This window comes from Cuculus canorus, chromosome Z (assembly GCF_017976375.1).
Source record: "Cuculus canorus isolate bCucCan1 chromosome Z, bCucCan1.pri, whole genome shotgun sequence".
NCBI classification, from domain to species: domain Eukaryota; kingdom Metazoa; phylum Chordata; class Aves; order Cuculiformes; family Cuculidae; genus Cuculus; species Cuculus canorus.
Window position 1 is genome coordinate 12,598,000 of NC_071441.1, and position 27,234 is coordinate 12,625,233.

General features: G+C 41.7%; 1 protein-coding gene across 4 annotated transcripts in view; it reads left to right on the forward strand.

Moving 5' to 3' along the window:
* The first annotated feature begins 5,906 nt into the window (after positions 1-5,906).
* MAST4 (microtubule associated serine/threonine kinase family member 4) overlaps positions 5,907-27,234 on the forward strand; it is a 261,302-nt gene continuing 239,974 nt past the window's right edge. For all 4 annotated transcript variants that reach the window (XM_054054161.1, XM_054054163.1, XM_054054162.1 and 1 more), the window contains exon 1: positions 5,907-6,174. In XM_054054161.1, coding sequence (XP_053910136.1) covers positions 6,007-6,174 — 168 coding nt within the window. In that variant the 5' untranslated portion in view covers positions 5,907-6,006. The remainder of the gene's footprint in view (positions 6,175-27,234) is intronic.

Here is a 27,234-nt window from a genome sequence, read left to right on the forward strand (position 1 = left end):
TCTGGAGCTTTGGTTATCTGCAGTTTCTATCCTGAGCCTGGACTGTCTCCTGTCTGCTCTTTGTTAGAGTGCACGACTGAGTACTAGGATACCGCACGGTAAAATGAGAAATAATCCTCTCCTTCTTATTTCTCTGATTTTTTTCTAAAGTTTTCCCATTAATTTATGACAGCTATAACAGTGGCTTTGAATTTTTTATAAAATCCTCACAAAGCAGAACGTGAATTTGGGAACAGAGCTCTCAGTATGAGTAACCTTCCTTTTGTACGCCAGTTGGTAACAGGCCTGTGCCAACTTCACGCTGCTCCTCCCTGCTGCTGGCGCATCGCTATACATCTTCGATAGACAGATGTTGTGAAGGTGAGGCAGAATTTGTGGAAGGCTCCTTGCTCAAAGGTTATCCATCAAGAAACCTAGCACCTCCTTCAGCAGACTTGTGCAAAAAGTCTGCACATAGCACTGGAAGTACACTCCAGTGTCTGAAGTCAAATAAAGACTGTATCGCTTCCACTTGTCCGAGCCAGCACACAGCCTCACAGCTTCCCTCAATCTCCCTGAAACTGAGGGCAGGGGTTTCTGATGTTTAGTCACAGTGGTATAACCCCACAGCAATGCCCTGAGGGAGACCGGAAAAAGGGATCAGTGGGTTATGTTTCCCCCTTTTCCTGTACAGACTCCCGATGCTCTGTGTTATATTAAGGCCTGAAGAGTGTTGGGCAGAATTCTTGTTTTTTACCCTGAAGGTATCAGAAATGTAAATGTCAGAGTGTAAACATTTGCCAGAGGTTTCCTCCAAGCGTGATTTTCTGCAGGTCTCCTGACAGTGATTCATGCAGCTCCTCAAGTGCCAGTAATCAGGAAAACTGTCTTCGGCAATTATGCTGTTTAGTTGTGATCACATCATCTCTACCTGACAAGGTGGTGGCACTACTTGGACGTGATAAAAGCACCTGCAGCAGCTGGAGGCCCACACTAGCTGTTTTTCCCTCCCCTGCCAGAGGCACCTTACAGCTGGTGACAATCAATTATCAATTAATAGATGATACCTCGTATTTTTCTCAGGTTTATTACATGTTCCACTGACTTGAATTGGATATTCCTGTTAAAGCATATTCCTATTGTTGGTAGTACTTATAACGTAACATGACCAGCCTGTTAATGCCTTTTGAGATGATCTGAAGCTAATCAGCATGTTCAAATGCCCTTGCTTTATGCTCTGAAATTGCTATGGAAAGTAAATTGTGCTTCAAGTTCATTGTCAAAAAAGCTCTTTAACAGTGAGAGAGAGTCTCAAAATTTATTCTCTTGGGAATGAATGAAGTGGGTTCTGCTTACTCTGAAGTAGGAAATTCACCCTAATCTAAGGTCTAAGAAGACCCTCAGAGATAAAAAGAAAGGACCTCAAACCATGCAGTGTATCCGGTGTTGCCTGCCTCAGCCCAGAGATGAGGGGTGCTGCTACCCGTTGTTTTGTCTGCTTCCAACACAGCAGTGCAGTTGCCCTTAGTGAGTGCTCCTGCTACTAACTCTAATGGGCTGTACCCCACCAAATAAAAGCTTTTGAATTCCTGATCTTGGATATTGCTTAAGTGTACATGTAAAGTAAAAAAAACATCAAGTAAAAATTTAAGGTGGACTTCACAGTACTGTAACATGCATTTTCAATAAATCCAGTTTCCCAAGAAGAGAACTCTGATTACCAAGTTTACTGCTAGAGCTGGGAGGAGCCCTCAAAAGTACAAGCTCCTGTTTGACCATTTTCTGCTATTACTTCAGGTAGACAGATTTTTTTTTTTTTTTTTTTTGCAGAAGTAAACCAGAAACTACCTCTTACAGAAGTGCGCTAATGAAACATTTATACACCACCAGTGCAAAAGTCTGGAATTAAAAATTAAAAGGCCTATTCATATTACAATTTGCTTTCAGGATTGGCACTAATTGGCAATGATGTTGGCAGTCTCAACAGGGAGGGCAAGAACTGAGTAAGCATGGAGACTTACACATCCAAAGAAATGGTTCTTCCAGGTCAGGCTTAATGCACATTTATGATGCAGAAAGAGAAGCAGAACACACTGTTGCTGCTGGTAGTGTAACTGTATTATTTGGAGAGCCTTGCATTTGCCAGGTCTGTCTGTCCTGTCTAGGGATTTTCTCAGATGCTAATCCAACTATATCAGCACATTTTGAAAACTGCTTCTTGCAGATGTGGATTTTTAACTAAATATGCAGAATCAAAGGAGAAGAATACTCTAAGCAGTATAAAAAATAATTCAATGGAACACTGCCTAGTTCTAAAAGGCAATGAGTTGAAGACAACTAAGGTCATAAAACTGATGTAATAGCTACCACAAAACTCTACATTTTGCATTTGACCCATTAAATCAATAACATAGGATAGATGTTTGCCCTGCTAAAACCTTTATTCCACCTCTTTTGTCTTCAGTTGCTAGTCTTTATCTGACCTTTCTCTTGTTTATTCAATACGCTGCTGCAAGGTTCACTTCCTTTGCCTGTCATTTGTACCATATATCTGCTCCTTTGATTCCTACAATTTCTTTGTCATAAAGACCCTGATCCTTATCTTTAAAGCTCAATTACAAACCCAGTCATTATCTTCTTATGTGTCTTTTCATGCTGTCTCCTGTATAGCTATGATTTACTGACCATTTTTCTACACATTTTCACACTTTTTTCTGGTGTTTTCCTCATACAAGGCAACCTTGTGCAAAGCTTGTTTGCAAATCTGTTAGCCAGTCACCCTTTCAGTTCTTCAAGACCACACAGTGTAAGCATTTCCCAAGCATTAACAACTGGCTTTGTAATCTGTGAGTTTCGAGATGCAATTTATTTCTTTCCTCGTATTTTGTTTACAATCAGCTGACGTGTGAGCACTGATTAGTACTCTTAGTGAACAGCTGTACCAAACCATAGCGCTGTTTTCCTTAGCTATGAATTAGACAAAGATTTTGTTTTATCTTCAAGTTGTGCAATCTTGACCACAACTTGTGGAGAGGAGGTATGATCCTGCTGGAAGGAAGAGGAGGAAAGGGGCATTACCTTCCCTGAGGTGTGAAGGCAGGAGAGGGAAGGAGCAGCAGTGGGGCAGGAGTAACCTGCTGCAGCTGTGCAGCGTGGAGTGGGTGACTGCTGTGTGTGTTGAGGGAGGACAGAAAGGGAACGTTGAGCAGATCAGGGTATGGCTGCTTCTAAGTGTACATGCGGAAAAAAGGATGTGAAAACATGACCGTTCCCAGAGCTGAGCCTGGCTCCTGCTGTAGCTGAGATTGGACCATTCTGGGCTACACATCTCCCTTCCTACGCTCCACCAAATGAATCCAATGCCTGGGAAGAAATGCTTAAAGCTTATTAAATCCAGACATCTTCTTAAAAACTGTTTTCAAAATGAGCTTCTCAAGTCATGCCAGATATTCAGTGTTTTGCCACAAATTATAACATCAGTTATTTGCGACAGTACAGTGTGACAGTGCAGTGCAACAGCGCTTTTCCCAGAATGGAAAATGATGTAAACTTCTATCTTCGCTGCTTTTAGGTTTAGCTCCCTTTTAGCATAGCACACCTCTTCTGTTTGTGTAAGATAATGTTAGCAGAGCACGTGATCTGGCATAGTCTATAGGCCAGAGCAGAATACTGTCACTTGTCTTTGTAACTCTGGAGTGATATAATAGATTTCGAGTGCCTTCTCAGATTTCAGTTTATGGCATAAATTAGAGCAGTTCAGTGACTATTCTAATATATGCCTTCCTGCCCCCCGACTACAGGTGCTGTTCTGGCAGGTGATAATACCTGAAGTGTAGAAGTGCTTCGGCTACTCTCTATTTTTTCCAGTCTCATGTCAAACAGTAAGAGAAGGAAAAGGAAGTGACAAAGATCTACAGTGTTGCTTTCCACCATCTGGCAGTTTTCTTACACACTGCAAATTCCCAGGTAGGAAATGAAGCCTGTTGTTCTGCTATGAGAACAACACTAAACCAGAGGCAGGATCTGCCTGGAGAAGGTTTACTTTTAAAATCTGAAGGCTCAGGAATTAAAACTAAGTCCAGGTTTTGAAGATAAAAGAGCTTCTGTGCAGAACCTGGAGTACCGACGAGGAACTCTTTTCTCTGATGAGTTAAAATTATTAGTTAGGTTTAGAGTAATAGATGTGTATAATTTAGTTAGCCAAAATTAGTTTTTGTTTTTCTGAATGTATCTCATGTTCCCTTATCATTAAATGTTGGTATAGGCAATTTTCTGGGTCAAATTCTGTCCCTAGTGACTATTATAATCCTCTTCTCCAATAAATTACCTTCTGGGTATTTTAAGAGCCTGATCTAAGTACTGGCAAGAAGCCATATATAACTACCAGCATTGTTACAACCTAACAGCCACCTTTAACAGCTGGTTAAAAGCAGAGAAGGAGTGATATTTGGATAATTTTATGAAATTATTTTTCCTTCCACTAGTAATCTGTTAATCCATACAGTCATAACACGTAAAACAAAAAGTTTTTTAATTTACCATCTGGTAATACTGGATAAACTAGTCAAATTACAAATCTCAAACAGGGGAGATGTGCTTTCCGGTTCCTACTTTCATTATCTATGTACAGTCTTAATTAGAGCACATCAATAACGGATCTGTGCTCACATTTCTTTTCCTATGAAATGGAGATGATATCTACTCTGCAGTGATGCTGTGGGACTTTATTCATTACCGAAGTGCTTAATATGTTTTGATTCCACAACTGGATTAGCCCAAGGGACACTGAGCTATACAAACATAGGCAAATAAGTCCCTGTATAGGTATATATTTATATATAATATCAGTACGTTAGATTAAGACCTGTTCTGCCATTATAGACACCTCGGGACAAAACCAAAATAATCAACAAAAGAAAATAAACCACGAGAACATTTTCAAAAAGATATTTTAGAGGAATATTTTAAAAATCAACAGGGTAACTAAGTTGGAAAGCTACTTAGGTCCTTAAAGATGAAGGAGTGGTCTAGGAGGACCTGCAGAAGCTTCCACGTGCCGGACTGCCCTGAGCTGCTTTGGCTTCGATGCCTCCGAAAGCCTGGACACGGACCTGTTTGAAAGTCCCAAAGACCCAAAGGGACTCGGTTCGCCGCAAGATCACGGCCAGGCGCCCGCAGACTTTAGCCTACGATACGCTGCCGGCAAAGCAGCTGCGATAAACCGCTGACAGCTCCTTTAAAGGCGGACGGGGGGCGTGGAAAGCCCTATTGTCACCTGCAGGACCTGCCCCTACCCGCTCCCGAGCTGTCCCCGCCGAGGGCTCCGCCGGGCGCCTCCCTCCGCCGGGGCAGGGATCGGGACCTCCGGGGCATCGCGGCGGCACGAGGGGTGCTCGGACCCAGCAGCGCCCCGCGCCCCCAGGGGGCCACGGGCAGAGCCAGGGAGCCCCGAGCAAACCCGGGCTGCCCCAAAGGAGCCCCGAGCAGCTCCGGGCAACTCCAAAGGCGCCCCAGGGAGCCCCGAGCAAACCCGGGCAGCCCCAAGAAAGGAGACCTGGGCAAACCCAGGGTCACCCGGGCAGCCCCAAGGAGACATGGGCAAACCTGGGCAGCGCCGGGCAGCCTCAGGGAGACCCGCGTAGACCCGGGCAGCCCCAGGGACTCGAGCAGCCCCAAGGCTACCCGAGCAAACCCGGGCAGCTCCAAAGGAGACCCGAGCAAACCCGAGCAGCCCCAGGGAGCCTGAAGCGCACCCGGGCAGCCGCAAGGGGCCTCGGGCTAAGGAGCCCCGAGCACCCCCATCCCGCTTTCCCCCTCGGGCCCGTCCTCCCTCCCCGCTACCTGCCACCTTCCCTCCCGCCCCGCTCCGCCGGTCCCGCCCCCCGCGCCATTGGCTCCGCCCGGCGCCGCCCGCAGCCCCCGCGGTGCCGGCCCGGGAGGCGCCGCCGCGGTGCGGGGCGGGGGGACGGCGGCGGTCGACGGGGTGTGCGGGTGCCGCGGCTCCGAGCCTCCCCCCCACCCCCGGCCATGGACACCGAGAAAGTTTCGGCGTCTCCGCGGGGCACCGGCCACGTCGACTCCTCTTGCTCCGGCTCCTCCTCCGAAACTCTGTCCGAAGAGGGGGAGCCCGGCGGCGGGGCGGCGGGCGAGGAGCGGGCGAAGGACGGCGGCGTGCCGGAGGAGCGGGACGAGGAGGTGCGCGGGGACAGAGATGGCTTTTCCCGGCAGGAGGCATTGGGGAGCCCCGGCCGGAGGTGCCGCAGCCTCCGAGCAGCCCCTTCGCGGCGCCTCCGGGCGCTCCGGGTGCCGCTCCGCCAGCTGCCGGTGTCGAGGGGCGGGGGGGGCGCGGTTTTTATGGAGAGGGTATGTTTTGTTTTAAGAAGCCGTTTCTTTTCTTAGCGTGTACCCTTTGGATAACGTGGCTCTAGAGCTAACTCTGCAGTGTCAGACGGAAGCCGTGGGCAAGCCCCTAAACTACGCTAATCCTCTTGGGAGAGCTAATGACGGGCTGTGGATTATGGAGGAGCTCCGGGGGTGATAATTCTGTAGCGTGATACGCGTGTTGTTCCCATCCCTCTCCTCCTGATCGAGCCGCAGTACCTTCTAACGCCGCTCTTGAAACACCACCCCCCCCCCCGCCCCACCATCATAGAATCATCGAATAGTTTGGCTTGGAGGGGACTTGAAGATCACCCAGTTCCACTCCCGCGCCGCGAACACGGACATGTCCCTGTGTTATAGTAAAGTGACCCTTTGGTGTTTTAAGACTTTTTCCTTCTCCTTGTTGCGTGGTTCGCCCTCCTTGAAGGCATTTTTTTTTTATTGCCGGTATCCCGACACCGAGTTCATTGTTTTGTCTGGATGCTGCCTAAATTCTCCTGGGTACATAATCTCTCATGTGCTTTAGCTGAGTGGCTGACTTACTTTTTGTTGTGGTCAACTTTTAAATTCGCTCTTATACCGTGCTTCTTTATTCCGTGCCTTTCTGTGGCTGGATATGCAAATCTTTTTTTTTTTTTTTTTTTTTTTCCGGTGTGGGGGAACCCTGGCATTTTAAAAGAAGTATTTATGAAGCACTGGCAGAAGTTATTTGCAGCTAGTTAAGTTGTGGTTGCCAAGAATGTTGCCCTCCACAGTAATGGCTTGTTAAAGTTGTTTTCCCCTTCCTTCTGGGATGCCTCTTGTGTTGAATTGATACAACTGTAGGACAGTGCGGTGAATTTGATGTAAATATACCTTTCATTACCCACCCCCTCCCTCCTTTTTGTTTTTCCTTTAAAAATAGTTAGACTGATTCCTAGTCTCTTTGGACTGTGTGAGCCCACAAGGGGTGGAGTGTATTTACAGTGAAGTGCATTTATGATAGTGGGTATAGAATGAATGTGGGTTTACATTATTATTTTTTTTATAAAGATGTGAACTTGCTTTATTCAGTGAACTGAGTAAGAGCTCTGTTACCACTGTTAGCGTGGTGCTTACTGGCAGGTAATTAGTATATCCTGCTTCTCAGCATGTCTTGTACGTGTGGGCTGGGGGCTGTGTTTACCACAGCTATGTGGTATCTAGTTGGTTTGGTGCTCGGTTGGCAAGTCTGCAAAATATAGTGTAGAAATGCACAAAGGCCATCTGTTTGGTTAGCTGAACTCACAGCCGCTGGCAGACCAGTTAACTTCTGGTTAGGGCTGGTTATTTCTGTGTGTGCTTTGGAGATGAATTACAGGCACCTTTTGTATAGGGAAGGTAAGCCTGAAAAGAAGTCAACATTGCATTCACTGGAATTTGGAGATTCTACGTGGGCAATCTGATACCTCAACTGCAGTTAGATAACAGCATGAACTCATTTTAATGTGGTGGGAAAGGTTGCTTAGAATATACAGCCTTCTTCCGTTCCCTTTATTCTCCTCTGCTAGATTCCTTTGTTGTCTGAAACAAATCTTTTTCGTCTGTGTTTTTGTGCTTTAGTTTTGCCCTTCCTTCCATTTTGGTCTGGTCAGTGCTTGCAACTGAACACCTGCCTACCTGCACAGCCACTTGACAAATCCACCTGTATAATTTTTTTTTTAATTTTCTTTTTGTACAAGGACACTGCAATGCCTTACGGTGGAGAAATAAATGAATGCATGTTAATTTAAAGCTGAGATAGTATCTCTAGTGAAAATTTTGATGTTCTCTGCAGTGTTCAGTTTTAGAGTTTTTTTGCTTTTATGAATTGCCAGCACTTGATCCTGCTCTTCCAGGTTTCATTTCTCCTCTTGCCCTGTCCTTGTGCCTGTTGCCAGCGTAGCAGAATGGAGTCTGTTCATCACGGTTATTCAGTATCCTTTAGACAGCAGTAACACAGACTGTCCAGATACCTCTCATGCTGCTGCTTTAGCTGTCACTAAATTCTTCAGAGCCATGCCATAAAAAACATTTTCAAACTAAATTTATAAATGAGTAATTAGAAAATGTGGATCTTTTCCCCGATGCCTTACTACTGCATGTAGTGTTCCAGTAAACTATTTGTTTTCCTGTGGCATGGTATACAACGTACTTGATAACTCTGATCTTGTCTCCTCCTAGACCTCTTCTTTAGACTAAACAACTCCAGTGCCTTTAATCTTCTTTTATAGAATGCATTTCCAGACATTTGATTGTTTTTATTGCTGTCCTGTGGACTCTTTCCAGCTGGTCACATCTGTCCTGAAGCATGACATAAAAAAACAGGATGCCATACTCAGCTGTAGGCCTTGCCAGAGCTGACTGGAGTAGAAAGATTATTTCAGAGGTGTCTCAATTGGTGTTATTGCTTACATAGTCCAGATTGCTCTTTTACAGTTTGTGGTCCATTATGAATTTTATGTCTCTTTTTCTGGATAGTGATGTGAATATTTCTACTGTATAAGTAGAGTAGAAATGCTTTATCTCCCCAGCTCCGTGAAGGAAAACTAATGCTGTTACTTACAGTAGGGCTGCTTCTTTTATGTCTAGAAATTAACTAGTAGGACTGAAAGCTTGGTAACTTGTCTTCTGAGTATGACACCTGAAAGAGTTAATTCCTGGAGGTGAACAGGGAGGGGAGCATCAAGGTGGGAAGGGGAAGTATATCACAATTATTTTTTTTTTCTTATGATTGTTACTTCATCCTACTGTTCCATAAACTTCACCTTAAAAAAAACCCTACAAAATAAACAAAGAAAAGCAGACTCTCATTTCATGTAAGCAAGAACAAATGATAGTTTACAAGATTATGGCTGTCAGTTACTGAAGTGTTTTTGATGTCTTACTCTGTGACACATGAGAATTAAACATGGTTTAAGCTTCGTGTGAGAAGTACTTTGCTTCTGGAACATCAATGCATTGAAGTGCTGTGGGTAGCAAACACCTGAAATTCAATGAATTCAAGCAGATTATTTGCCTATGCTTTTGTGAGGTGAGTTGGTGACTGCTGACGGGAGCAGGCGGGATGGATTTACATGGTGAAGGACACTCAAGGCGAACACTACATAGTGGATGGTTCACTACTTTTCCAGTGCAGCATAGTTGTTCAGTGTTTTTAAGGATTATTCGGTATTCTGCCTAGAACTCCTCTTGTTGGAAAGATCATTTTCCAGATTGTCAAGGGAGGAGTTGAAACTGGGCAACAACATGTTTTCTGTTGTGATCTGACTGCTTCTACAGTCTGTTGGTAGTCAATACCAGGCAGGGATTATGCAGAGAAGTATAAATGCAAAAAAACACTAGGTTTTTCCCACTTTCCTTTCTGTGCATTTCTATTTTCTCTACACTAGTCTTCCTTTTTGGAAAAAGAGTGACTGTTAATAGGAAACATGTTTTATGAGCTTTACTAAGGCAAATGGTGCCAAATGTCACTTGCTGTATTAGTTTCTCTCATTCAAAATGTTTTACAGTGTGTCAGTCAAGCGCAGGATATGCTTTTTTTTGATGGTGGCTTCTAAATCTTAGTGTTTTACAGAGTAGGTGAGAGCTCACACGAGTTAATCTTGTATCTTAAAAAGAGGATGAAGGCAGGCAATGAATTCCTTACCTACATCAGTAATGTCAAAGAACTGAATATTAAATTGTGTGTCTCAGAGTTGTCTGTCTTTTCCATCTCTGTCATCTGACCTTCTGAAAGAGCTTATCTTTCTATAAACCTTGTCACAGTGACTGGAAATACACATTGCTTACCAGAGCAGAGCAATGAGAAGGAAGGACCAGTAGTCTTTCACAGAGACTAATATTTTGTCATATAGCACAACTGTCTTGGTCTTAAAAAGATCCAAAACTTCTGAACCTGCCAGTGTCTTCTCAATTAACTTAGTAAGTCCTCATCATTACTTTAGATGGTTTAAAAAAAAAACGACCCTCAGTCAAAAGCACCCTCAAACAAAACCACATACAAAAAAGGGAGGGGGAAATATGGTATTTTTTTCCTCAAATGATTTTGTGTCTTGCTTGTAAGGTAAATATTTGGCAATTAAGTGGCTATCAGCGTTGATAAGAGTTGATCCTGTGTTGAAAAGATGACAAGCAACATGAAAAGAAAGGATTTCTCATGAAAAAAAGTCCACTGACTTTTGAGGGTGATTATTTCACAGTTTTTCCTAATCTCTAGTTGATGTGTATCATGTGTTAAAAGATATATTTTTCTGCACAGATTGAGAAGTACAAAAGCTTCTGTTGCTTCTAACTTTTCCTCTGAATTTGCCTTCTTATTGTTTATGTTGCAATCTGTTGTAGCTTCAGGAAGACTGCATGGTGGGAATTAATTACTGGAAAGCTAAGATGCTGTCATGAAAATACTCATAGCAAGGTGAAGAGGGTGGTATAGAAATTTATCGCCTTAAAAGCTACTCTGTCACGCATTTGTCCACTAGAGAGCTACAGTACTTCCGACATTACAGACTGTCTGGCAGATCTTAACCCCAGTGAAACTGTAGTGTAATTTGGGGGAGGTGTGGAAATCGGAACACTTTGGGATGAAGTAAGCAAAGAGTATGTGGCATGATGGTGATGCTTACATGTGCATCCTTGTTTAATGAAGCAGGTGGTAGTGCTCTCAAAATGTTGTGACCTAACTAGTAGTAATATTTTTGTTACCTTTCTCTTTCCCCTCCTGCTTATCCTGCTGAAGTGCTAACCATGAGATGTGCTTAGGTTGTGTGGGAGATACCACAAATAAATTTTTCTTTTATTTGAGACTTTTTGTCACAGACAGTGATGGATCCTCCCCTGTTGTAGCACACCCTGAATGCTGCAGTGACCTGAAGATGAATGGCCTTGTTGTTAGAATGTGATCCTTAGATCATACTAAAGAATAGTAATGCAGTCAGAAAATGTATTATTTTCAGGGTTAAAATAACTGCAGTGGGATTAAAAAAACATCCATCTAGCCTAAAGCAGCCACAAAAAAATGTTCTTGTGTTACGTGAGCCAGAGAAACATCATTGCTTTTGTTTTTTAGATTAAGTTACCTATGAAATTAAATACTTCACACTTATTCTGTGTGGCTGTCTCAACAATCGTGTAAAACACTTTTTAAAAAAATTATTTTAGTATGATAAAATGTATGTTTGTCCTGGACTTTTAAACTCTCTGTGTGCAGTAAAGGTGTTTAAGGTGCATGCTGATGTGCACCTTTATCTCAGAAATACACCGGGATGAGGAGAGATGCATGGTTGAGGGCTTTATCTAACGCAGCTCTGTGCTGTTGCCTGAGGTTTTAGATTATCTGTGCAATAATGATGTTTGCAGCTCTTTGGAGCTTCCTTTGAAGACATTTGGTGGGTATAAATAAGCCTGTAACTAGAGCATCTCCCTTCTCACTTGGAATAAGTGAGATCTGAAGAAGCATATTCATACATTGAGTTGAATATCTGTTTTCATGTGCCAGAACTGTTTAGATACTTAAAATTCTTCTGCAAGGAGGTAGGTGAGGACCTGATAATTAGTCTTCAAACCAAAATTTGAATCATTGCAAAAATGGTTGAGTGGGCCTTTTGAACCGTTTCAGTTTTACAGACAGGAGGACGTAGTCCTGAGGCTAACATTCATGACTCCTTAGTATCTGTATGTTCAGCTATGAAATCAAATGTAGAGAAACATCTTTTCTGAAAAGCCGCAGCCTCAGTCCAACACAGTCCCCTGCCTTTGACAGCACTTTGGCTTGATGTGAGATGCCTTGAACTCAGTAAATGTAAACATAAACAATGTGGTGCTACTCTTGTACTATGAGGAAGCCTCAGATGATGGGGCTGCTTTGCCACTTGTAACAGGTTGTGAAAAGCTGAGTGTACACACAGGGACAGAAGAGTCCCAAGTCTTGAGGCATAAAATATGTGCACTGACAAATGCAGCGTGTGTGAGAAGATCCTCCACCTAGTAAACTGAGCAGCTAGATAGCCTTTTACTGTGGCAGTGCATGTAATGCGGTAACTTTCCTTGAAGCTTTTTGCATATTATGCACCCTCTTCCCCTACCCCCAAGCACTACTGTGATCTCAAATTGCCATGATGAATCATGAATACATATCAATGACTTTATTCTTGATCTTGCTATTTCAGTTACCTGCAGCTGGCAAACGTTAGTGGGCAACGCCCCTCTGTACAAGGCATAGTAAGATATTTACCCTTATTTTTGAGGCAAAAATTGGAACTGCAGAATTTAGGGACTTAGAAAATGAGTGTGATGAATCGGGAGATCAGTAATGTGAATGTAGTCCTTCAAGTTTTCTGTTAAAGCTTCTTTAGGCAGAATTGCTCTGGCACAAGGCTGAATGTTTTCTCTTCACCCAAGACGAAGCAGATGCCTGTTGAGAACTTCAGTAAGGCAAGCACTGCCTGTTCTGTTGCTGGGTTGTGAAATGACTTGTTCAGGCTTTGACTTAAGAGAAGTACCAGTCTTTTTAATAGCTTGATAAGTGAGAGAGACAAGATAAAGAACAAATATTCTTTGGCTTTTTATTTTTTTTTTGGTTGCTGTTTCTGATTTTATTTTCTGTTTTTGTATGGTACCAATCACAGCAGCATTCTAGCTTGTGTTAGGAGCTTCTCAGTGTTAGGATATCACAAGTGATACTGTGCATGCTACTGCTGAGTCTCTCTAAAAGCAGTGATGTGGGCCTGGAATACTGTGCAGTCCAGACCCTTCCCCCCAGTTTTATCATTCGCTGCTTCAGCCTTCCGATTTGTGGTTTTTTTTTTTTTTCATCTCTCGCAGCTGTGGAGTTTAAAATTCTTTTTGAAACAAAGCTTTAGTAGTTGAGTGGCATTGGGTTTTAAGGCATGTGACTAATGAGAGACTTGTGCTTGAAATCATGAAATACTGGTAGCTCTTTGTGCAGTGATGAAGGGGAAGGAAAACGGATGCAGGTATTTGAGGACAAGGTAGCTGAAAAGGTGAAAAATATGGGAGAGTGGTGGCAAACAAAAGCCGCTTTGCAATGAAGCCAGGAACCTGTCTTAACTTTTGGCTTACTGACCCAAGTAGAGATTTACTTACCCTTTCCTAGCCGAACGGGATTGTCTTCTCAAACGTCCCAGCTGAAAGACAACCCTGCTCCAGTTAGGGAGCAATGGGATGAATATCTTGCCCTCCTATAGAAATGTAACTAAGCTGAATTTGAGCATTAGAAGTATTGAAAGGATTAAAGCACAAGGGTTCTGCTGTATTAGTAGCCTGTTAGCTCCTTCCATACCTCTCTTTACTAGAGTGCCTCTACATTTCAAGTGGGAATCGGGGATGAATGCAGTATTTTTTTTTTTTCTTCTTAAGTGATGTCACCTGCAGTCTTGAATAAGAAAAAGAGATTTTTTTTTTTTTTTTCTGATCAGACAGCTCTGGAAATGACTTCTGGGAGAAGCAAAAAAAAAGAAGAAAAATAGAGAAGCCATGTGCATACTACAAAAACCTGTTCCAGAATGGTTAAATGTGGATGAAAGTAACTGGTTATGGGTTGGCAACGTGTGTCACAAAGAAAGATGCATTTCCTGATGCCTGGCAGAGAAACTTGTATATTGGATGCATTTGCGGTGTTTTAGTGGAACAACTGTGTAACTCAATATATTCTTTTAATTTTTATTTATTTCTTTCTAATTCCTAGAGGGTAGTGTTTATATATATACTGAGTGACAAACTTCCTTTGTGAGGCCACACAGCTGTGCTAGTGGGACTATGTAATTAATTGCACCTGGACTATTAATGATCCCATTGTTTTTAATAGCCTTGCAATCCTGAGGAAGAGAGCTGTGGGTGAATGAAGCAGATGAACTGCAGCACTAAACTGCTAATTTGATTTTCATTGTTACCTCAGGAAACTTATGCTGGAATGTAGTAATGCTGTAACTATGGCTCAGTGGATGCTTTCATTGTAAAGCTGTTATTCAGGCCATATAGCAAAAATACCTTGGGTGTCTTTCATACTGTTTCATGTTGTGTGCACAGAACATGACAGGGAAGGGCATGGCAAAAGATTCTTCATATATTTTGTTCTGAGCTAGCAAATGGAATAGATTTTCCCTGTGATGTTTTATAAACAAGCCTAAGCCTAATTGAGGCTTTAGTTTTGATAAGTAGATGGTCTAATGTAAGCCTTCTGGGTGTGTTTTAACCTGTTATCAGTGGTTCCTTCCCCATAGAGTTTGTTCTAGTACTGGTGTTATTAACACAGTACACCACTGAAGGACATGCTCAAAAGTTAAAGATGCCATTGATTTCTTTGGAGCAGCTCTGCAGTTAGCAGAGCACTGCATATTGAAATGGCTGTACATAGATTTACAAAATATAGGTCTAAATTGCTGACTGATTAGCTGAACCAGCAAGGTGGTAAACTTGAACATATGTTACTGTTCATTGCAAAGCAGTGATATTTGGTGCTCATGAGTTTCATTGAGTTCTTGAGTTTGTCAAACCACAGACCGTATATTGAAATTATAGTGTGGGCTTGGGGATGCGCTGATTTCTGCTGAGACAGTGTATATGTGCTCATATTGAGTAGGTGTTATAAGAGTTGGATGGCATCTGTTCTTCTCAGAAAGAAGACATGAGTTAAAGAATATCAATAGTGCTTTACAATGCTATCACTCTATGCTGAATATCAACATCCCTCCTGGCACCTCTTTTTGTGGGCTGCTCTGATTTGTGTCCACCCAGACTCAGCATGCTTAGTTTTAAATTCTCATCACAGGTAATAACTAATGCCTGAAAATTGAAGCAACTGAAACTTCAGGGGTTATGTTCAGGCAGCAGTGGTCTTACAGGTAAAGTAGGAGAGTTACAGGTAGGGTAAAAGCATGAAAGGAGAGAGGTTCGATTAAGGTATAATGGTGTGCACTGGAGGAAAAGCTTCTCTATAGTGTTCAGTAACCTTTATGCTTGTGTTAGTTTTGTGTTAACAGGGCCGTTAGATGCGAAGTGGAGGAAGAAGTATGTTACAAATATGTAAAAACTTAAGTGTCTAATGGAGTGGCTTTAGGTGTAAGCTTGTTTGAGGGTGAGGAAAAGTACATCTGAGCTGTGATATGTTGGCAAATCACCCAAACTGCTGGGAGATGCAAGCCCTGCTGTTACAGCCCTACATTACCTCAGCTGCATGCTACCTAAGAGAGCAGCTGTGCCAGGAACCGTGGCATCATATGTTGTGCACAACAGAGGAATAGACTCAGAACTGTATGCACCCTGGTGAGTTACAGGCAGGTTGAGACAGGTTTTATAGCTGTAGGAGCTAATGTACTTTCATTCCAGGTCTGCTTTCCCAATATGGCGCTCATAAGTAGTGTGTTTTGGCATGGTAATTAAATTAAGAAAAAAGTAAATTGCAGAAACTGCAGATGAAATATGTGGATCTGTTGTCATAGATCTGTGACTGAAAAACAAAGACAGAATTCAAATTGGCAGAGTAAGCATCTTTGAGGACCTGGGCTCTGATCCAGGACGAGTTGGGAATGTCTTTCAAAGTAAAGAGCATGTTGGTGTCTCACCAGTAGCTAGTTGCAGCTACTGAAATATTGCATGCTTTTTGAATTTCTTTAAAACAAACAAAGCCCCCTGCTATTGTTATAAACTAATTGCTTTAATGCTAGTGATCTACCTGTAATTGCATTAATGGCTTTCCTTTAATTCTCTCCATGTGGGGAATTTAATAGATTGTGTTGCGGAAAAATAATTTAGATGCTCAAACTTCTGGAAAAAAGGATCCTACAATTGCCTGATAATGAGCCTGACAAGAATAAAGACTTTTCACAGAAATCTTGTTCCTACAAAATGAATAAGGCGGTAGACAGAGCCTCACATGCATAACGTAGTAGCACAGTGCAAGGGGAATGGATTTGTGGGGTGAAATGGCTGGTGTTGAGGACAATGTTCATGTTATGTGTTCCTGGGGGGGTTGCCCGTGTGTGTGCTTCAGGACTTGTCAGAGGGGTGGTAGGAGCCTTCCTGGCATGGGCACTGATGGTGTTGCCCCCAGGTCAGCCCAGTTTAGCCGTCTAAAGTTCTTGGTTGGTGCCTGGCCAGGTTTTTCTAGTACATGTTGAGCTTCTTGCAGCTGTTGATTAATGAGCTGTTTTTTCTGGATAAGCTTAAGCCAAGTGTGACTGCAAGAGCTGCAGTTGCAGCTTTCGTTATACTGTAAACATAAAATCATTTCAGTTGAAATTTCAGCCTGGGTGTGGTGTTTTTCATTAGTCGTTAATCCTTCTGTCCTCATTGATTATTGTTGAGGTAATGTGCTTTCATGAGAGAATTAAGAGGTGCTTGGTGTGTTAATCCTTTCTGTTTGGATTCCAGTTTAGTAATACAGCTCCTAGATATCTTGCCTGTCTAAGGTTGTGATTTCTGTCTGCTTTAATTTTTTGGAATAGGAACTTTCTTCCTACATACAGTTGCTCCTTGGCAGCTTCATCCCTATGTTTAGGTATAGTCACTTCTAGATAGATTTGCCTGTCTCCTAGGAGACAAAGCACTACCATTGCACATTATTTTAATCCTTAAAAGATGTTATATGTACATAAATAAACATGGAAAAGATATGCAGCCTTCCCTACACTTTAGAGGATGTGAGCAAGTAGAATGGCTTGGCCTGTTTTTGTCTCTGTTGATACTGCTAACAGATGCCTCCCGAAGTTTGATACTGATAAATGTGCAATGTCTGTACTTGTTCAGATAGCATCCAAAGAAAGCCAGTTAAGCTGCTTAAATAAACACATGGACGGAAGACATTCCCATAATGGCTCTAGATGTACAGCTGGGTCCCAAGGTTTAATGGCTCCGGTGAAACCATGCAGTTTTAGTATGTGGGTGTAAGAGATATTTGGTCTTCAGTGCGTTAGTAATACTTATGTACCAGAAACCTTCAGAAAAAGCTGCTTGAATTTGTTTTCGATGTTGAGTGCTTATCGAAAAACAGGTACATAAAAATGTACAGCTGTATTAATTTCCTTTAATGTTAGGACAGCTATGACTCTTCCTGCAAGATTTTTATGAAGATAAATGAACAGAATTTTTAAAGATCAAATAATAGAAGTGTGGAGTAATTAACTTTGAAGTTTTTCTAATGCAGATATAGCATTTAAAATAATTTTGGTGACTGCATTTGCATGTGATGTGGAAGAAGACCTTCTGAAGTCTCTGAGAGCTGTATTATATGTTGCTGATCACTTCAGTGCAGCTCCTGGGTATTTGGAGGACCCTGCACAACTAACCTAAAGCACTTGGAGAGCTTTCATATTATCAAAACTATCGTCAGTTTTACTATGTTGTACTCATCATGCATTGCTCAAGTGCTATTACTCAGTAGTGATTATCCTTTAAGCGTTTTTATGTGGATGTGCAGAAGTGCAATGTAAGCCCATGTAAAACGTCACGAGGCAAACCCACTGTTGGACGTAGATAACACATCTGAGTCAAGTCGTTATTACTTGGCTATGCATAGATGTAATGATAGTGTTTTTCAAGCTTCAGTGAATCTGCCTGAATTGTCAAAAGATGTCAAGTTCTGGGTTTTTTTCTCTCCACTTCCCTGGCCTCTGCTGTTAGTGACCAAAGGGTGGCTTTGCAGGGTCCTGTCTCGATGGATGTGGACTCATTTGCTGAAGGCTGTGAACAAAAGTAAAATTCTGTCTTGTGTCACAAAATAGTGAGCTGTCTGCCTTCTTTGTCTTTCTGAAGCTGGAATCCAGGTTCGGTGCTCGTGAACGCTTCTGTTGTAGTTGGTGCAATTCAGTAAGTGTGCCTTTTCTCAGTGAAGCCCTTCCCAGATGTTCTTGTTTCCCACGCACACGCAGGGTGTGCATGGCCAACCGCTGGCAGCGGGGGCTGCAGGAGTGGCCTCTCTGAGGAAAGGCTGGAAGTGCCCTGTGCCAGACACAGCCAGCTCCAATAAACTCGCTGCAGAGCACAGCCGAGCCCCTCAGCCAACACTGGGGGGAAAATGTATTTAAGAAAGGGGCAAATGATGGATGGGAATGAGGAATGTAGAGGGAAAAATCCAGTGTGAGAAATGGCCTTGCAAACAGTAAGGTGGGAGAAGGAAGAGGGAGAGAAGATGCTCCGGGCACCAGAGCAGAGATTCCTCTGGAGGAGTCTGTACTGGAAGAGATATCCACCCTCCAGTCTGTGGTAGAGACCACACTGGAGTGAATATCCACTCCGCAGCTTGTGAAGGACCCTATACCACAGCAGGTGGATGTTTGCTGAGGGAAGCTGCAGTCCATGGAGAGTCCGTACTTGAGCGGGTTTATCCTGAAGGACTGCAGTGTATGGAGGGAATCCATGCTGGAGCACTTTGTTAAGGTCTGTGCCCCGTGGGAAGGTCCCACGCTGGAGCAGGGGAAAAGTGTGAGTAGGCAGGAGCAGCAGAGAGGAGCTGTTATGGTCTGACTCCAACCTCCACTCCTCACCCACTTGTAGTGGTCGGGAGGGAACGAAGGAGAGAAGTTGAGCTTGGGAGGAGAGAAAGGGGAAAGAGGAGTGGTTGTCATTAGTCTTTATTTCTTACCAGCCAACTCTGTTTTAATTGGCAAACAAATTAATTTTCTCTAGGTTGAGCCTGTTTTGCCTGTGATAGTAATTGGTAAGGGATCTTCCTGTCTTTATCTTGACCCATGAGATTTTCTGACTTATTTTGTCCCCTGTCCTGATGAGGAGGGGGAATGAGAGAGAGGCTGGGTGGGTAGGTGGCCGAGGCCACCACAGTCCTTGATGTGTGTATATAATATATTTCAAAAACTTTCTAAAGGAAGTTGCCTGGAAAATAGTTGTTACCTGTGCTTAGGTAGATGTAGTTCCATGCATTTTTAGCTGACATGGATTGGCAGCTGGAACTCTGCTCAGTTTGCAAGTGATTATTATTTTTTTCTTTTCTTTCCTAAATGTGGATCTGTAAGCTCCCCCTTCAAACATCGCCTCTGGTACCTGATACTGGGCTCGTGGTTCTCAGCTATAACCTTACTTTTTCTTTAAATGTGCCTGATGGTCTTGCCATGTAACAATATCTAGAAATTAATTTAAACTTATAGTAATGTCTGCATATCTTATGAAGAGTCAAGGTGAAGTGAGGTCTTGTGTTGTCTGTGGAGCTGTTGGAAGTGGCCATTGATGTTGGGTTTCCAGCTCACTCAGCTTTTCCATTAGAATATGGAGTGGGTTTGTATGCGTTTGGTTACTTGCAATAGGTATGCAATCATGTCACTTCTCCATCGGGGGAAGAGCTGTACTTCTACTTTCTAGAAAGTTGCTTATGTTATGTGTAAAATGTTATTCTAGCTTTTTTCCCCCTGAAGTCCCTAAACATACATAGGGATACTGCTGAGGTCTGTAGAGCTAAATGTAAGTGGGTTTGGAGCTTTAACAGCTATCCCTGTAGAGCTCCAGGGTACGCATGTCTATCAGTTGTCAGCTCATAAAAAGAAAAATCTGTCATTTGAAAACTGGTAAGTGTAAACAGTAACATCGGTACTGATTTCATAATACAGAGAGCTACATTTCAGCTGTATGCATCTCTAAAGTGGGTTTACTGTGTGGAAAGTTAAGGCTGATTTTATTTAGGGAGAAGACAAATCTATGGATAAGATGGAATACTTAAATTAAAAGAAAGCTTGAAAAAATTGGATTATCTGGCACAATCTACTTTTCCAGTTACTACTGCCATCTCACTGCTGCCTTTTTGTTCATCTAGGTAGAGGTATAACTTCTTTCTCTACTATGGTGGGACAAGATTAGGTAGTAAATGGAGTCAGTTGAAAGGTCTTTGAAAATCAAATCAGTATTTATAGTTTTCTTTAAAGAAATATTTTTGTAAAAATATGTGGAATTTGTCAAAGGTGGATGTTACAAATACCTTAAGAGTAGGAATAGATGGTAGAGGAACACAGATTTAATTAAGACTTTTTTTTTTTAGTGTGTTTAGCTTTATAAAGATTGCCAAGCAAAAGTCTTTAAGGTAAAAGTCGAGGGTTTGTCTGTTCTAAGACTGGATTAATGAGTCTCCTTTGCCAAGGTCTTAAAACCTTTTGGTCACATTAGATCGCTCAGGCTCCTTAATGAATAGTTGTGTGTGAGTTTAGGATTTGAGTTGTGTGGAGGCTGGAATCAAGCTGTTATTTTATATGGAAGATTGAAAATTCTGGAACTAATTCAGTTAAGGTATTTTTTTCCCCATCAGGTGCACTCTCAGGAAAAGCACAAGAAACCTCTTGCTTTTGCCTTTGTTCTGTTGATTATAAAATAAGCTGCCTGCGCAAGAGCAGGGGGAGGTTTGAAAGGAGATTGTACTGGTAAGCTAAGGCACTCGCAACGTGGGACTGGTGTTGAGGTTGCAGGTAGTGCACACTGGCCTGAGGTTGTCCAGTCTGATGTCCCATGTTCACGTGGCACGATGGATATATGTGGCTGTGCACCCGGAGTTGTAATTTGCTGCTTTCATTTTGTTACTCTGTGTGTGCATGGCTTCAGCTTTGAGTGCTTACTAGCTTGGCTGATTTATCAGCTGTCTTACAGCTCTGGTATAGCTTTGAGACTGTACTGAAGTGGTTTTGTAGAGATGATTTTTTTTTTCTCCTCTGTATTTTTCAGTTTGTTTTCCCCAAACTAGTTGTTGCTGCTTTTTGCTTCTGTGCATGTTGGTTCTTGACTTGATTCAGCCACTAATGCATGATGCTTTGTAAGAATTATTTGAGGTCTTTTCAGAGCAATAAAATTCTTGTAACAAGGCTTCTGTTCCAGAGGTGTGTTCAGTTGGATGCTAAAGTCAGATGTCTTTCTTTAAAAGATATTGTACAGGTGAAGAGGTTTTCCAAGTAAAGAGGCAGCCAGACTAGTTAAAAACGGGGGAAAAAAAACCAGTTGGCCCATTTGTGTTGGCCTAATTTAATGATTTCCATGGAACACTGCTACTTTATTCACACTATCCATAGTGAGTTCTTATGTACCTTCCCAGAAAATTGTTCTTTGAGCAGAATAAACACTGGAGCTAGCAGACATTTTGCTTTTAAGCTACTTAAAGCTGTGTATCTGTGTGGGTGTAGCAGTGACCTGAAAAAAAATAAAGCATGGAAGTCTGAAGAGGGCTGTGGAGTTTGTTTTTTGGGTTTGGGTGGGGGTTAATATTTTCAGCTATCTTATGCACTGTATAATTACTTCTCAGGATGTGGATTAATGTAACATCTCGGTATTGGTTCTTTTATCTACTAAAGAGCTGTCATGCTTGTCTTTCCACAGTGACATTACATTCTAGAGAGACCTTGTTCATCCTCCTGTAGTCTCACAGTCTGGATCAAAACTCCTTTCTATCAGTGTTTTTCTGGTGTGTAAACCGTGGAGGAATGCATTGATTATCTGTATTCATTGTGCTACAAGAGGGTGATGGATTTTGAATGCAAGTCAGTCAAGTTTTAGTACTTGGTAACAGTAGACATATTGAAGTCCATGCTGCTATATTTTTCCTCTGACAAGTTATACTTTCATTGAAAATAGGGCATAGGAGAGCATAGGAAACTACTGATCAAAATTTGCTCGCAGCTGGTAAATATTTTTCTTTTCTTAATGCAGTTGAGGAAGCCTCCTGAGGAAGGGTTGGTTGATGCTGATATCTAATGCACCATCCAAATTTTTTAATCTGCCAGATGGAGTAGCTGTCTTATTCCTGTAAGGACTTAGTGTTTTGGAGAGTAAGAATGACATATGGTGAAAAGGCATGTGCACTGGACGTCCACTGCATGAACGGTATTATGGTGGCCCCAAATAGTGACATTAGTGTGCCGCTCCTGCAGGAACTGACTGAAGAACCTGTGCTGCTGCTAAAGACCAGTACTCTGGTACTGATGCTATTATCGATTTCTGTTACTTGATGATTTACTATTGTCAGTGTTTTTTAATGCAAGAGTTAAAAAGGGAACAGGGGAAAAATCAGTCCATTTTATGTGACCTAACTGCAGGAATTCCTAGAATTCTCTTGCAAGGATTGTTTGCGATGCACCAGTGCGGTGGCCTCAAGACCAACAGCTGAACTGAGTATTTTTCTGGGAACTTCTCTTTTGCACTGCAAAGAGAGTACCTGTAAAAGAAAGGGAAGAGGGGGAAGACAGCTTTTAAAATATGAGTTCTTGGCTTGATTATCTTGCCAAATTTAGACTCCCCATTTGAGGAGGTATATTGATGCCCATTGACTGAGCTTTTGCTGTTCTTGTCTGTCTGTTCTGTGCCTGCCCAGATACGTTAGTTGTTTACCTTTAGTTGTCTTTATTCAGTAAAAATTAATTCAGATGAGACTTACCCAGTATGTGTCACCTGAGGGTTTAAGACGGTGGTACTTGCCCACTGAGGGGTACTGCATGGCTGTGTGTGGAATGCATGTTTCAGTATTGTTTTTCTAACAAATAGTGAGTGTGCAGACTTCATGGTGGAGCCAAACTGCTTTTTGTGCAACCTACGGCCATCTATTCTGCGCCTAGTGCTCACCTCTTTTCATAAACCACTTAGTGGAACAGCTTCATACGCGCTCGTGTGCACAGCTAGCCAATGAAACAGTGATATTCCTAATCCATCTGCTTCTGGTGCAGTGTGCAAGGTTGTCTCTTGCCTCACCACAGCTAAGAATTCTTAAAACAAATGAACATTGGAAGTTAAAAAGGCTTGGGACAGGTTCCTACCCTGTAATTACCCAAGAGAGAACTCAGCCAGATTGCCGTGTTGTAGATTTGTCTCAATAACCAGGCCACTTTATCTGATACATTGGGGTTTAGATTGTCTGCCCCTTAGTGAGATACTGATTGACAAGAAAATTGAAGACGGCACTATATTCCCAGGTTGGACAGGGTAGATGCATTCAGAAAAGTGAAAAAGCAAAAAATTTCTTTAATCCCCCCGGTATTTACAACAAGCCTGTTGTAAATGCTGCTTGGAAATTCAAATTCAGCTTTTGAAGGGCACTAAATGCGTGTGAAAATCCTGGAGCTTGGAAACATCATTAGTCTTTGCATAGCATCCCACTCTCATTTTAAGATTTTGCAGCATGTATCCTGGTAGAACCACTGTACTCTTGTACAGCTGAACTATGGACAGCGTGTTTTTAGCGTGTCGTTAGTGCACCTGCTGGCAGTAGTGGTGGTAGCCCGGTATGTTCGGGCTGTGACCAGTGATAATAGCCTTAGAGGTGGTAAAGTCTCTTCTGGATATTCAGTTACACTGCATGTGTGTTAGAGAGGTGTGTGATAAAGGTGCAGGAACCCAGGTCTGCTTCCCACAGACTTCCAGGATAGCTTTCCAGATGAGGGCAGGAAATACATTACATGTAGCCTCGTACTGACATTGTTTATCACAAGGTGCTACAGATACAGAAGCAGATTTATGTTAAACTTTTAGGCTCCTCACTCATTAGAGAGATCATGAACAGAAATTTTGTTCACGCTTGGTAACATTTGAGATGTAGAGATTTCAAGTCTGGATGGGAGCATCTTGACTTCATGCTTTGGATCAAGTACAGACAGATTATGCAAGTACAGGCATTAGGTTAGTATTGGATCAGTGAGGGAGAATCTGATTTTCAAATGCTGTAAGGGCTTTAAACTGAAAAACTGTAAACATGCATAGATGTGGCTGCTGAAGAGACTTGGTCCCACATGGCCCTGTGAAGCAATTTATGCTGACAAGATTTTTTTAAGCCATAATTACTTTCCTTTTATAATGAAGGAGAGGAGGGTCAAGAAAGCATGGCTAGAATCCCATAATCAGGATTTTTCTAGGCAAATACTAGCAAAATAACTCTTTTAATTCTTTTATTTGTATAGCTTAATTAGAATGCAATAGAAAATTGTATGATTTGCTATTCTTATTTTTCTGTGTCTGTTTTGATGATATACTACGTTAGATTGCTATTAAATATTCTAAGCCATTGTACTTGTCATATGGCATCTGCCTACGAGCAGTTTGTTTGATCATTAAGTCACTGGCGGGGGGAAGATACAGCTCTGTGCACTTTTTTTGAAGTAAATAATTCTGAAGCTGAAGTGTTTTGAGGTGTGCTGCTAGTGGCAGGCTTCTCAAACATAGCAGTGACAGCATTAAAATATTCTTCTTTTAAAGCCCTAAGAGCAGGCATCAGCAAGACTCCAGTCTTGCACTTTTAATTATCTGTTTAAACAAGAAACTAAGCATTTTTTAATTTTTGTTTTCCCTGGCAGTGTTATGTTATTGCATATTGTGTTGCTAAAAAGGTGTAACTTGATGAAGAGTTTGCTGGATTTTTCACTTGAGGATAAATTTCTTGGAAAAGATGATGTATATTTTTGGGAAGAATTTAGCCACTGAGAAATTATTTGGTCCAGTGTCTGGTGTGTGTGGAATAATCCTGCAGGCAGTGTAACCAAATGGAACTAGGTTGCTTGTGTGATGAATTACATTGTATGAACAAAGATGGGAGGTCTGGGAGTTCACATTAACAGCAAGTATTTAAACTATATTTTTAATATGTGCAAATTTTGAGCTGCAACACCGGAAAAGTTGCTTCCCTTGATCTGACAAGTTCAAGATTGTGCTTTGTTGGTCTCTATGCAGCAACACACAACGTCAGAAATGTCATGAGCACTTTATTAACACATTCATCTTCTTCAGTTAAAAAAAACCATGGATAATTCTAATGTTGCGGCCACACAAATGAGCTCCCCTTCTTGTTGATTAATGTCAAAAGCTAAATCAGTTATCCTGTTTCTCTTTCATAGCATGTGAATTCTTACTGATTTGTTAGCTGTTACAGTGTTAGAATTGATGATAAAATATGTTTTGCGCTCATGCCTGATATTTGATGTTAGGAAAAATGCTTGGTGTATGTTTTATATAAAACAAAGCCAAATCCACAGATAAAAAGCTGTATGTGTTCAAAGCTAGATTAGGATATTGTTTTCCTGGTGTGAAGTAGCATGTGGATATATGTTGTGATTTCTTTTTTTTCTGCCTTTTGTTAATGATTTGTTAATAATCATTATGTGTATTTGTTATTGTAATGATGGGGTGCTTGAATGAGAAGACAGTTGGAAAAACAATGCTCATGTTAAGAAACCTGTTAACATTTCAGCATGGTATGAGTCAATATCGAGGAACAAGCAGAAGAAGCATCAAAACACCCCAATGTTTGCAAAGTAATGTAGCGTACATGTCTTGGTGCCTTCTACTTTTCTTTAACACACAGTATTCCAGACATCTCTGCTTCGCTGGCCTGGTCACTGCCAGTTAAATGTTACAGGCATCTTTCTGTAATGTTTATAAATATACTGAAATACTAACCATTTAAACTTTTAGCAAGCTGCAGCTCCATCTTAATGAGCTTGGGGCTATTTTAAATTTGAAGCATTCCATTTCCCTAAAAAATTAATGGTCCCAAATATAGTAGAAGCCTCTCATTTTCTAATTGAGCAGTAGCTGGGAATGGGAATCTTAAAATTTTATCCTCTTAAACACTGTCTAGGAGGAAACATGGTCAAAACACAGGGATAGAGAAAATTACAGTGAATGCTTATATATTATGCTGCAAGGAAATGCTGGATTAGAAACCTTACAGGAAGAGATCAAGAATAATGTGCCTGGGTAATATATAACATAGCTTTTTACTTGTAGAAGTGTATGTTATAAATAAGGTAAAGTTGAATGCTGGTCAAATAAGCTACTTGAAACCCTTTTGGTGGGTCGTGCAAGAGTTTGATTTGTTTGTTGATTCTTTTTCTTCCAGTTTTTGAAGAATCGCATGTAAAAAGGTAGTTGTAGGAAGTAAAACTTTTACAGGTTTTAATCTGCGTTGTCTTTGCTGATGATCTGGCAGTGTAAATGGAAAATAAACTCAGACCTCTTGCCTTTAGATTTATGTAGTCCAACTTTATTTGATTCTACCCCTACGTGAGTTTGTAACACCAGATGTTTAGCCTGAGTCTTCATAATTGAAATGTACTGTCTCACATGCCCTATGAGTTGTTATTGTAGTAAAAATCTATTGGCACTCGATTATAGCACTAATTAAATTCTCTCTTAGATGGCTTATTTTACTTCCATTTTTTAAAACAAATCGGGTTCTCACATGGTGAAATAATTCAGTATAAATTACTACTTTTACTATAAGTTTTACAGGACTTGTGGTCTCATCTGTAATGAGTTCTACATTTAAAACACTGCTCTTGGAACAGTCTATCAACGTTGCTATTTAGGTACTTCGAGGATATTCCATTAACACACTTGCACGAGTTGTTAAAGTAATTAGGAGTACCTGAATCTGTTAGCATAATACTCATGTGGTTCACACTGATGCTTACATCAATTATAATTTGCTGTACACGTTCCATAGACTTTCTCAGGTGTTATTTAACACCTGAAGCTGTTCCTTTAGCGTGTGTCTTATTCCTGAACGTCATTTTGTTCTATACCATTCTTCAGGCTGGCCTGTGCTTGGTTATCTAGGCTGCTGTTATACAGCACTCTCGGTGGTTCAAGTGGTCATTACTGACAGTGCATAACCTTCCAGCTCTTCCTCCCTTGTTTTCAATGAGGAGGTAGGAAGAGGTGAAAGCTATTTAGCTCTTAGATGTTTCTGGTTTCCATTGGCTTGGTTGTTCTTGGGATTACGCTGGTTTAATGGAATGTTCCTCTTCCATGGAAAGGTGTTGCTCTTGGAAGCAAGCCTGGTGCTTATTAGTGCATGTAATATCTTGTCATAATGCTGAACCATAGATGACTTTATGAATGACTCTATGAATATGTCTTCCTGTTTGCATGTGTCATTTTCCAAATGAATGCGTA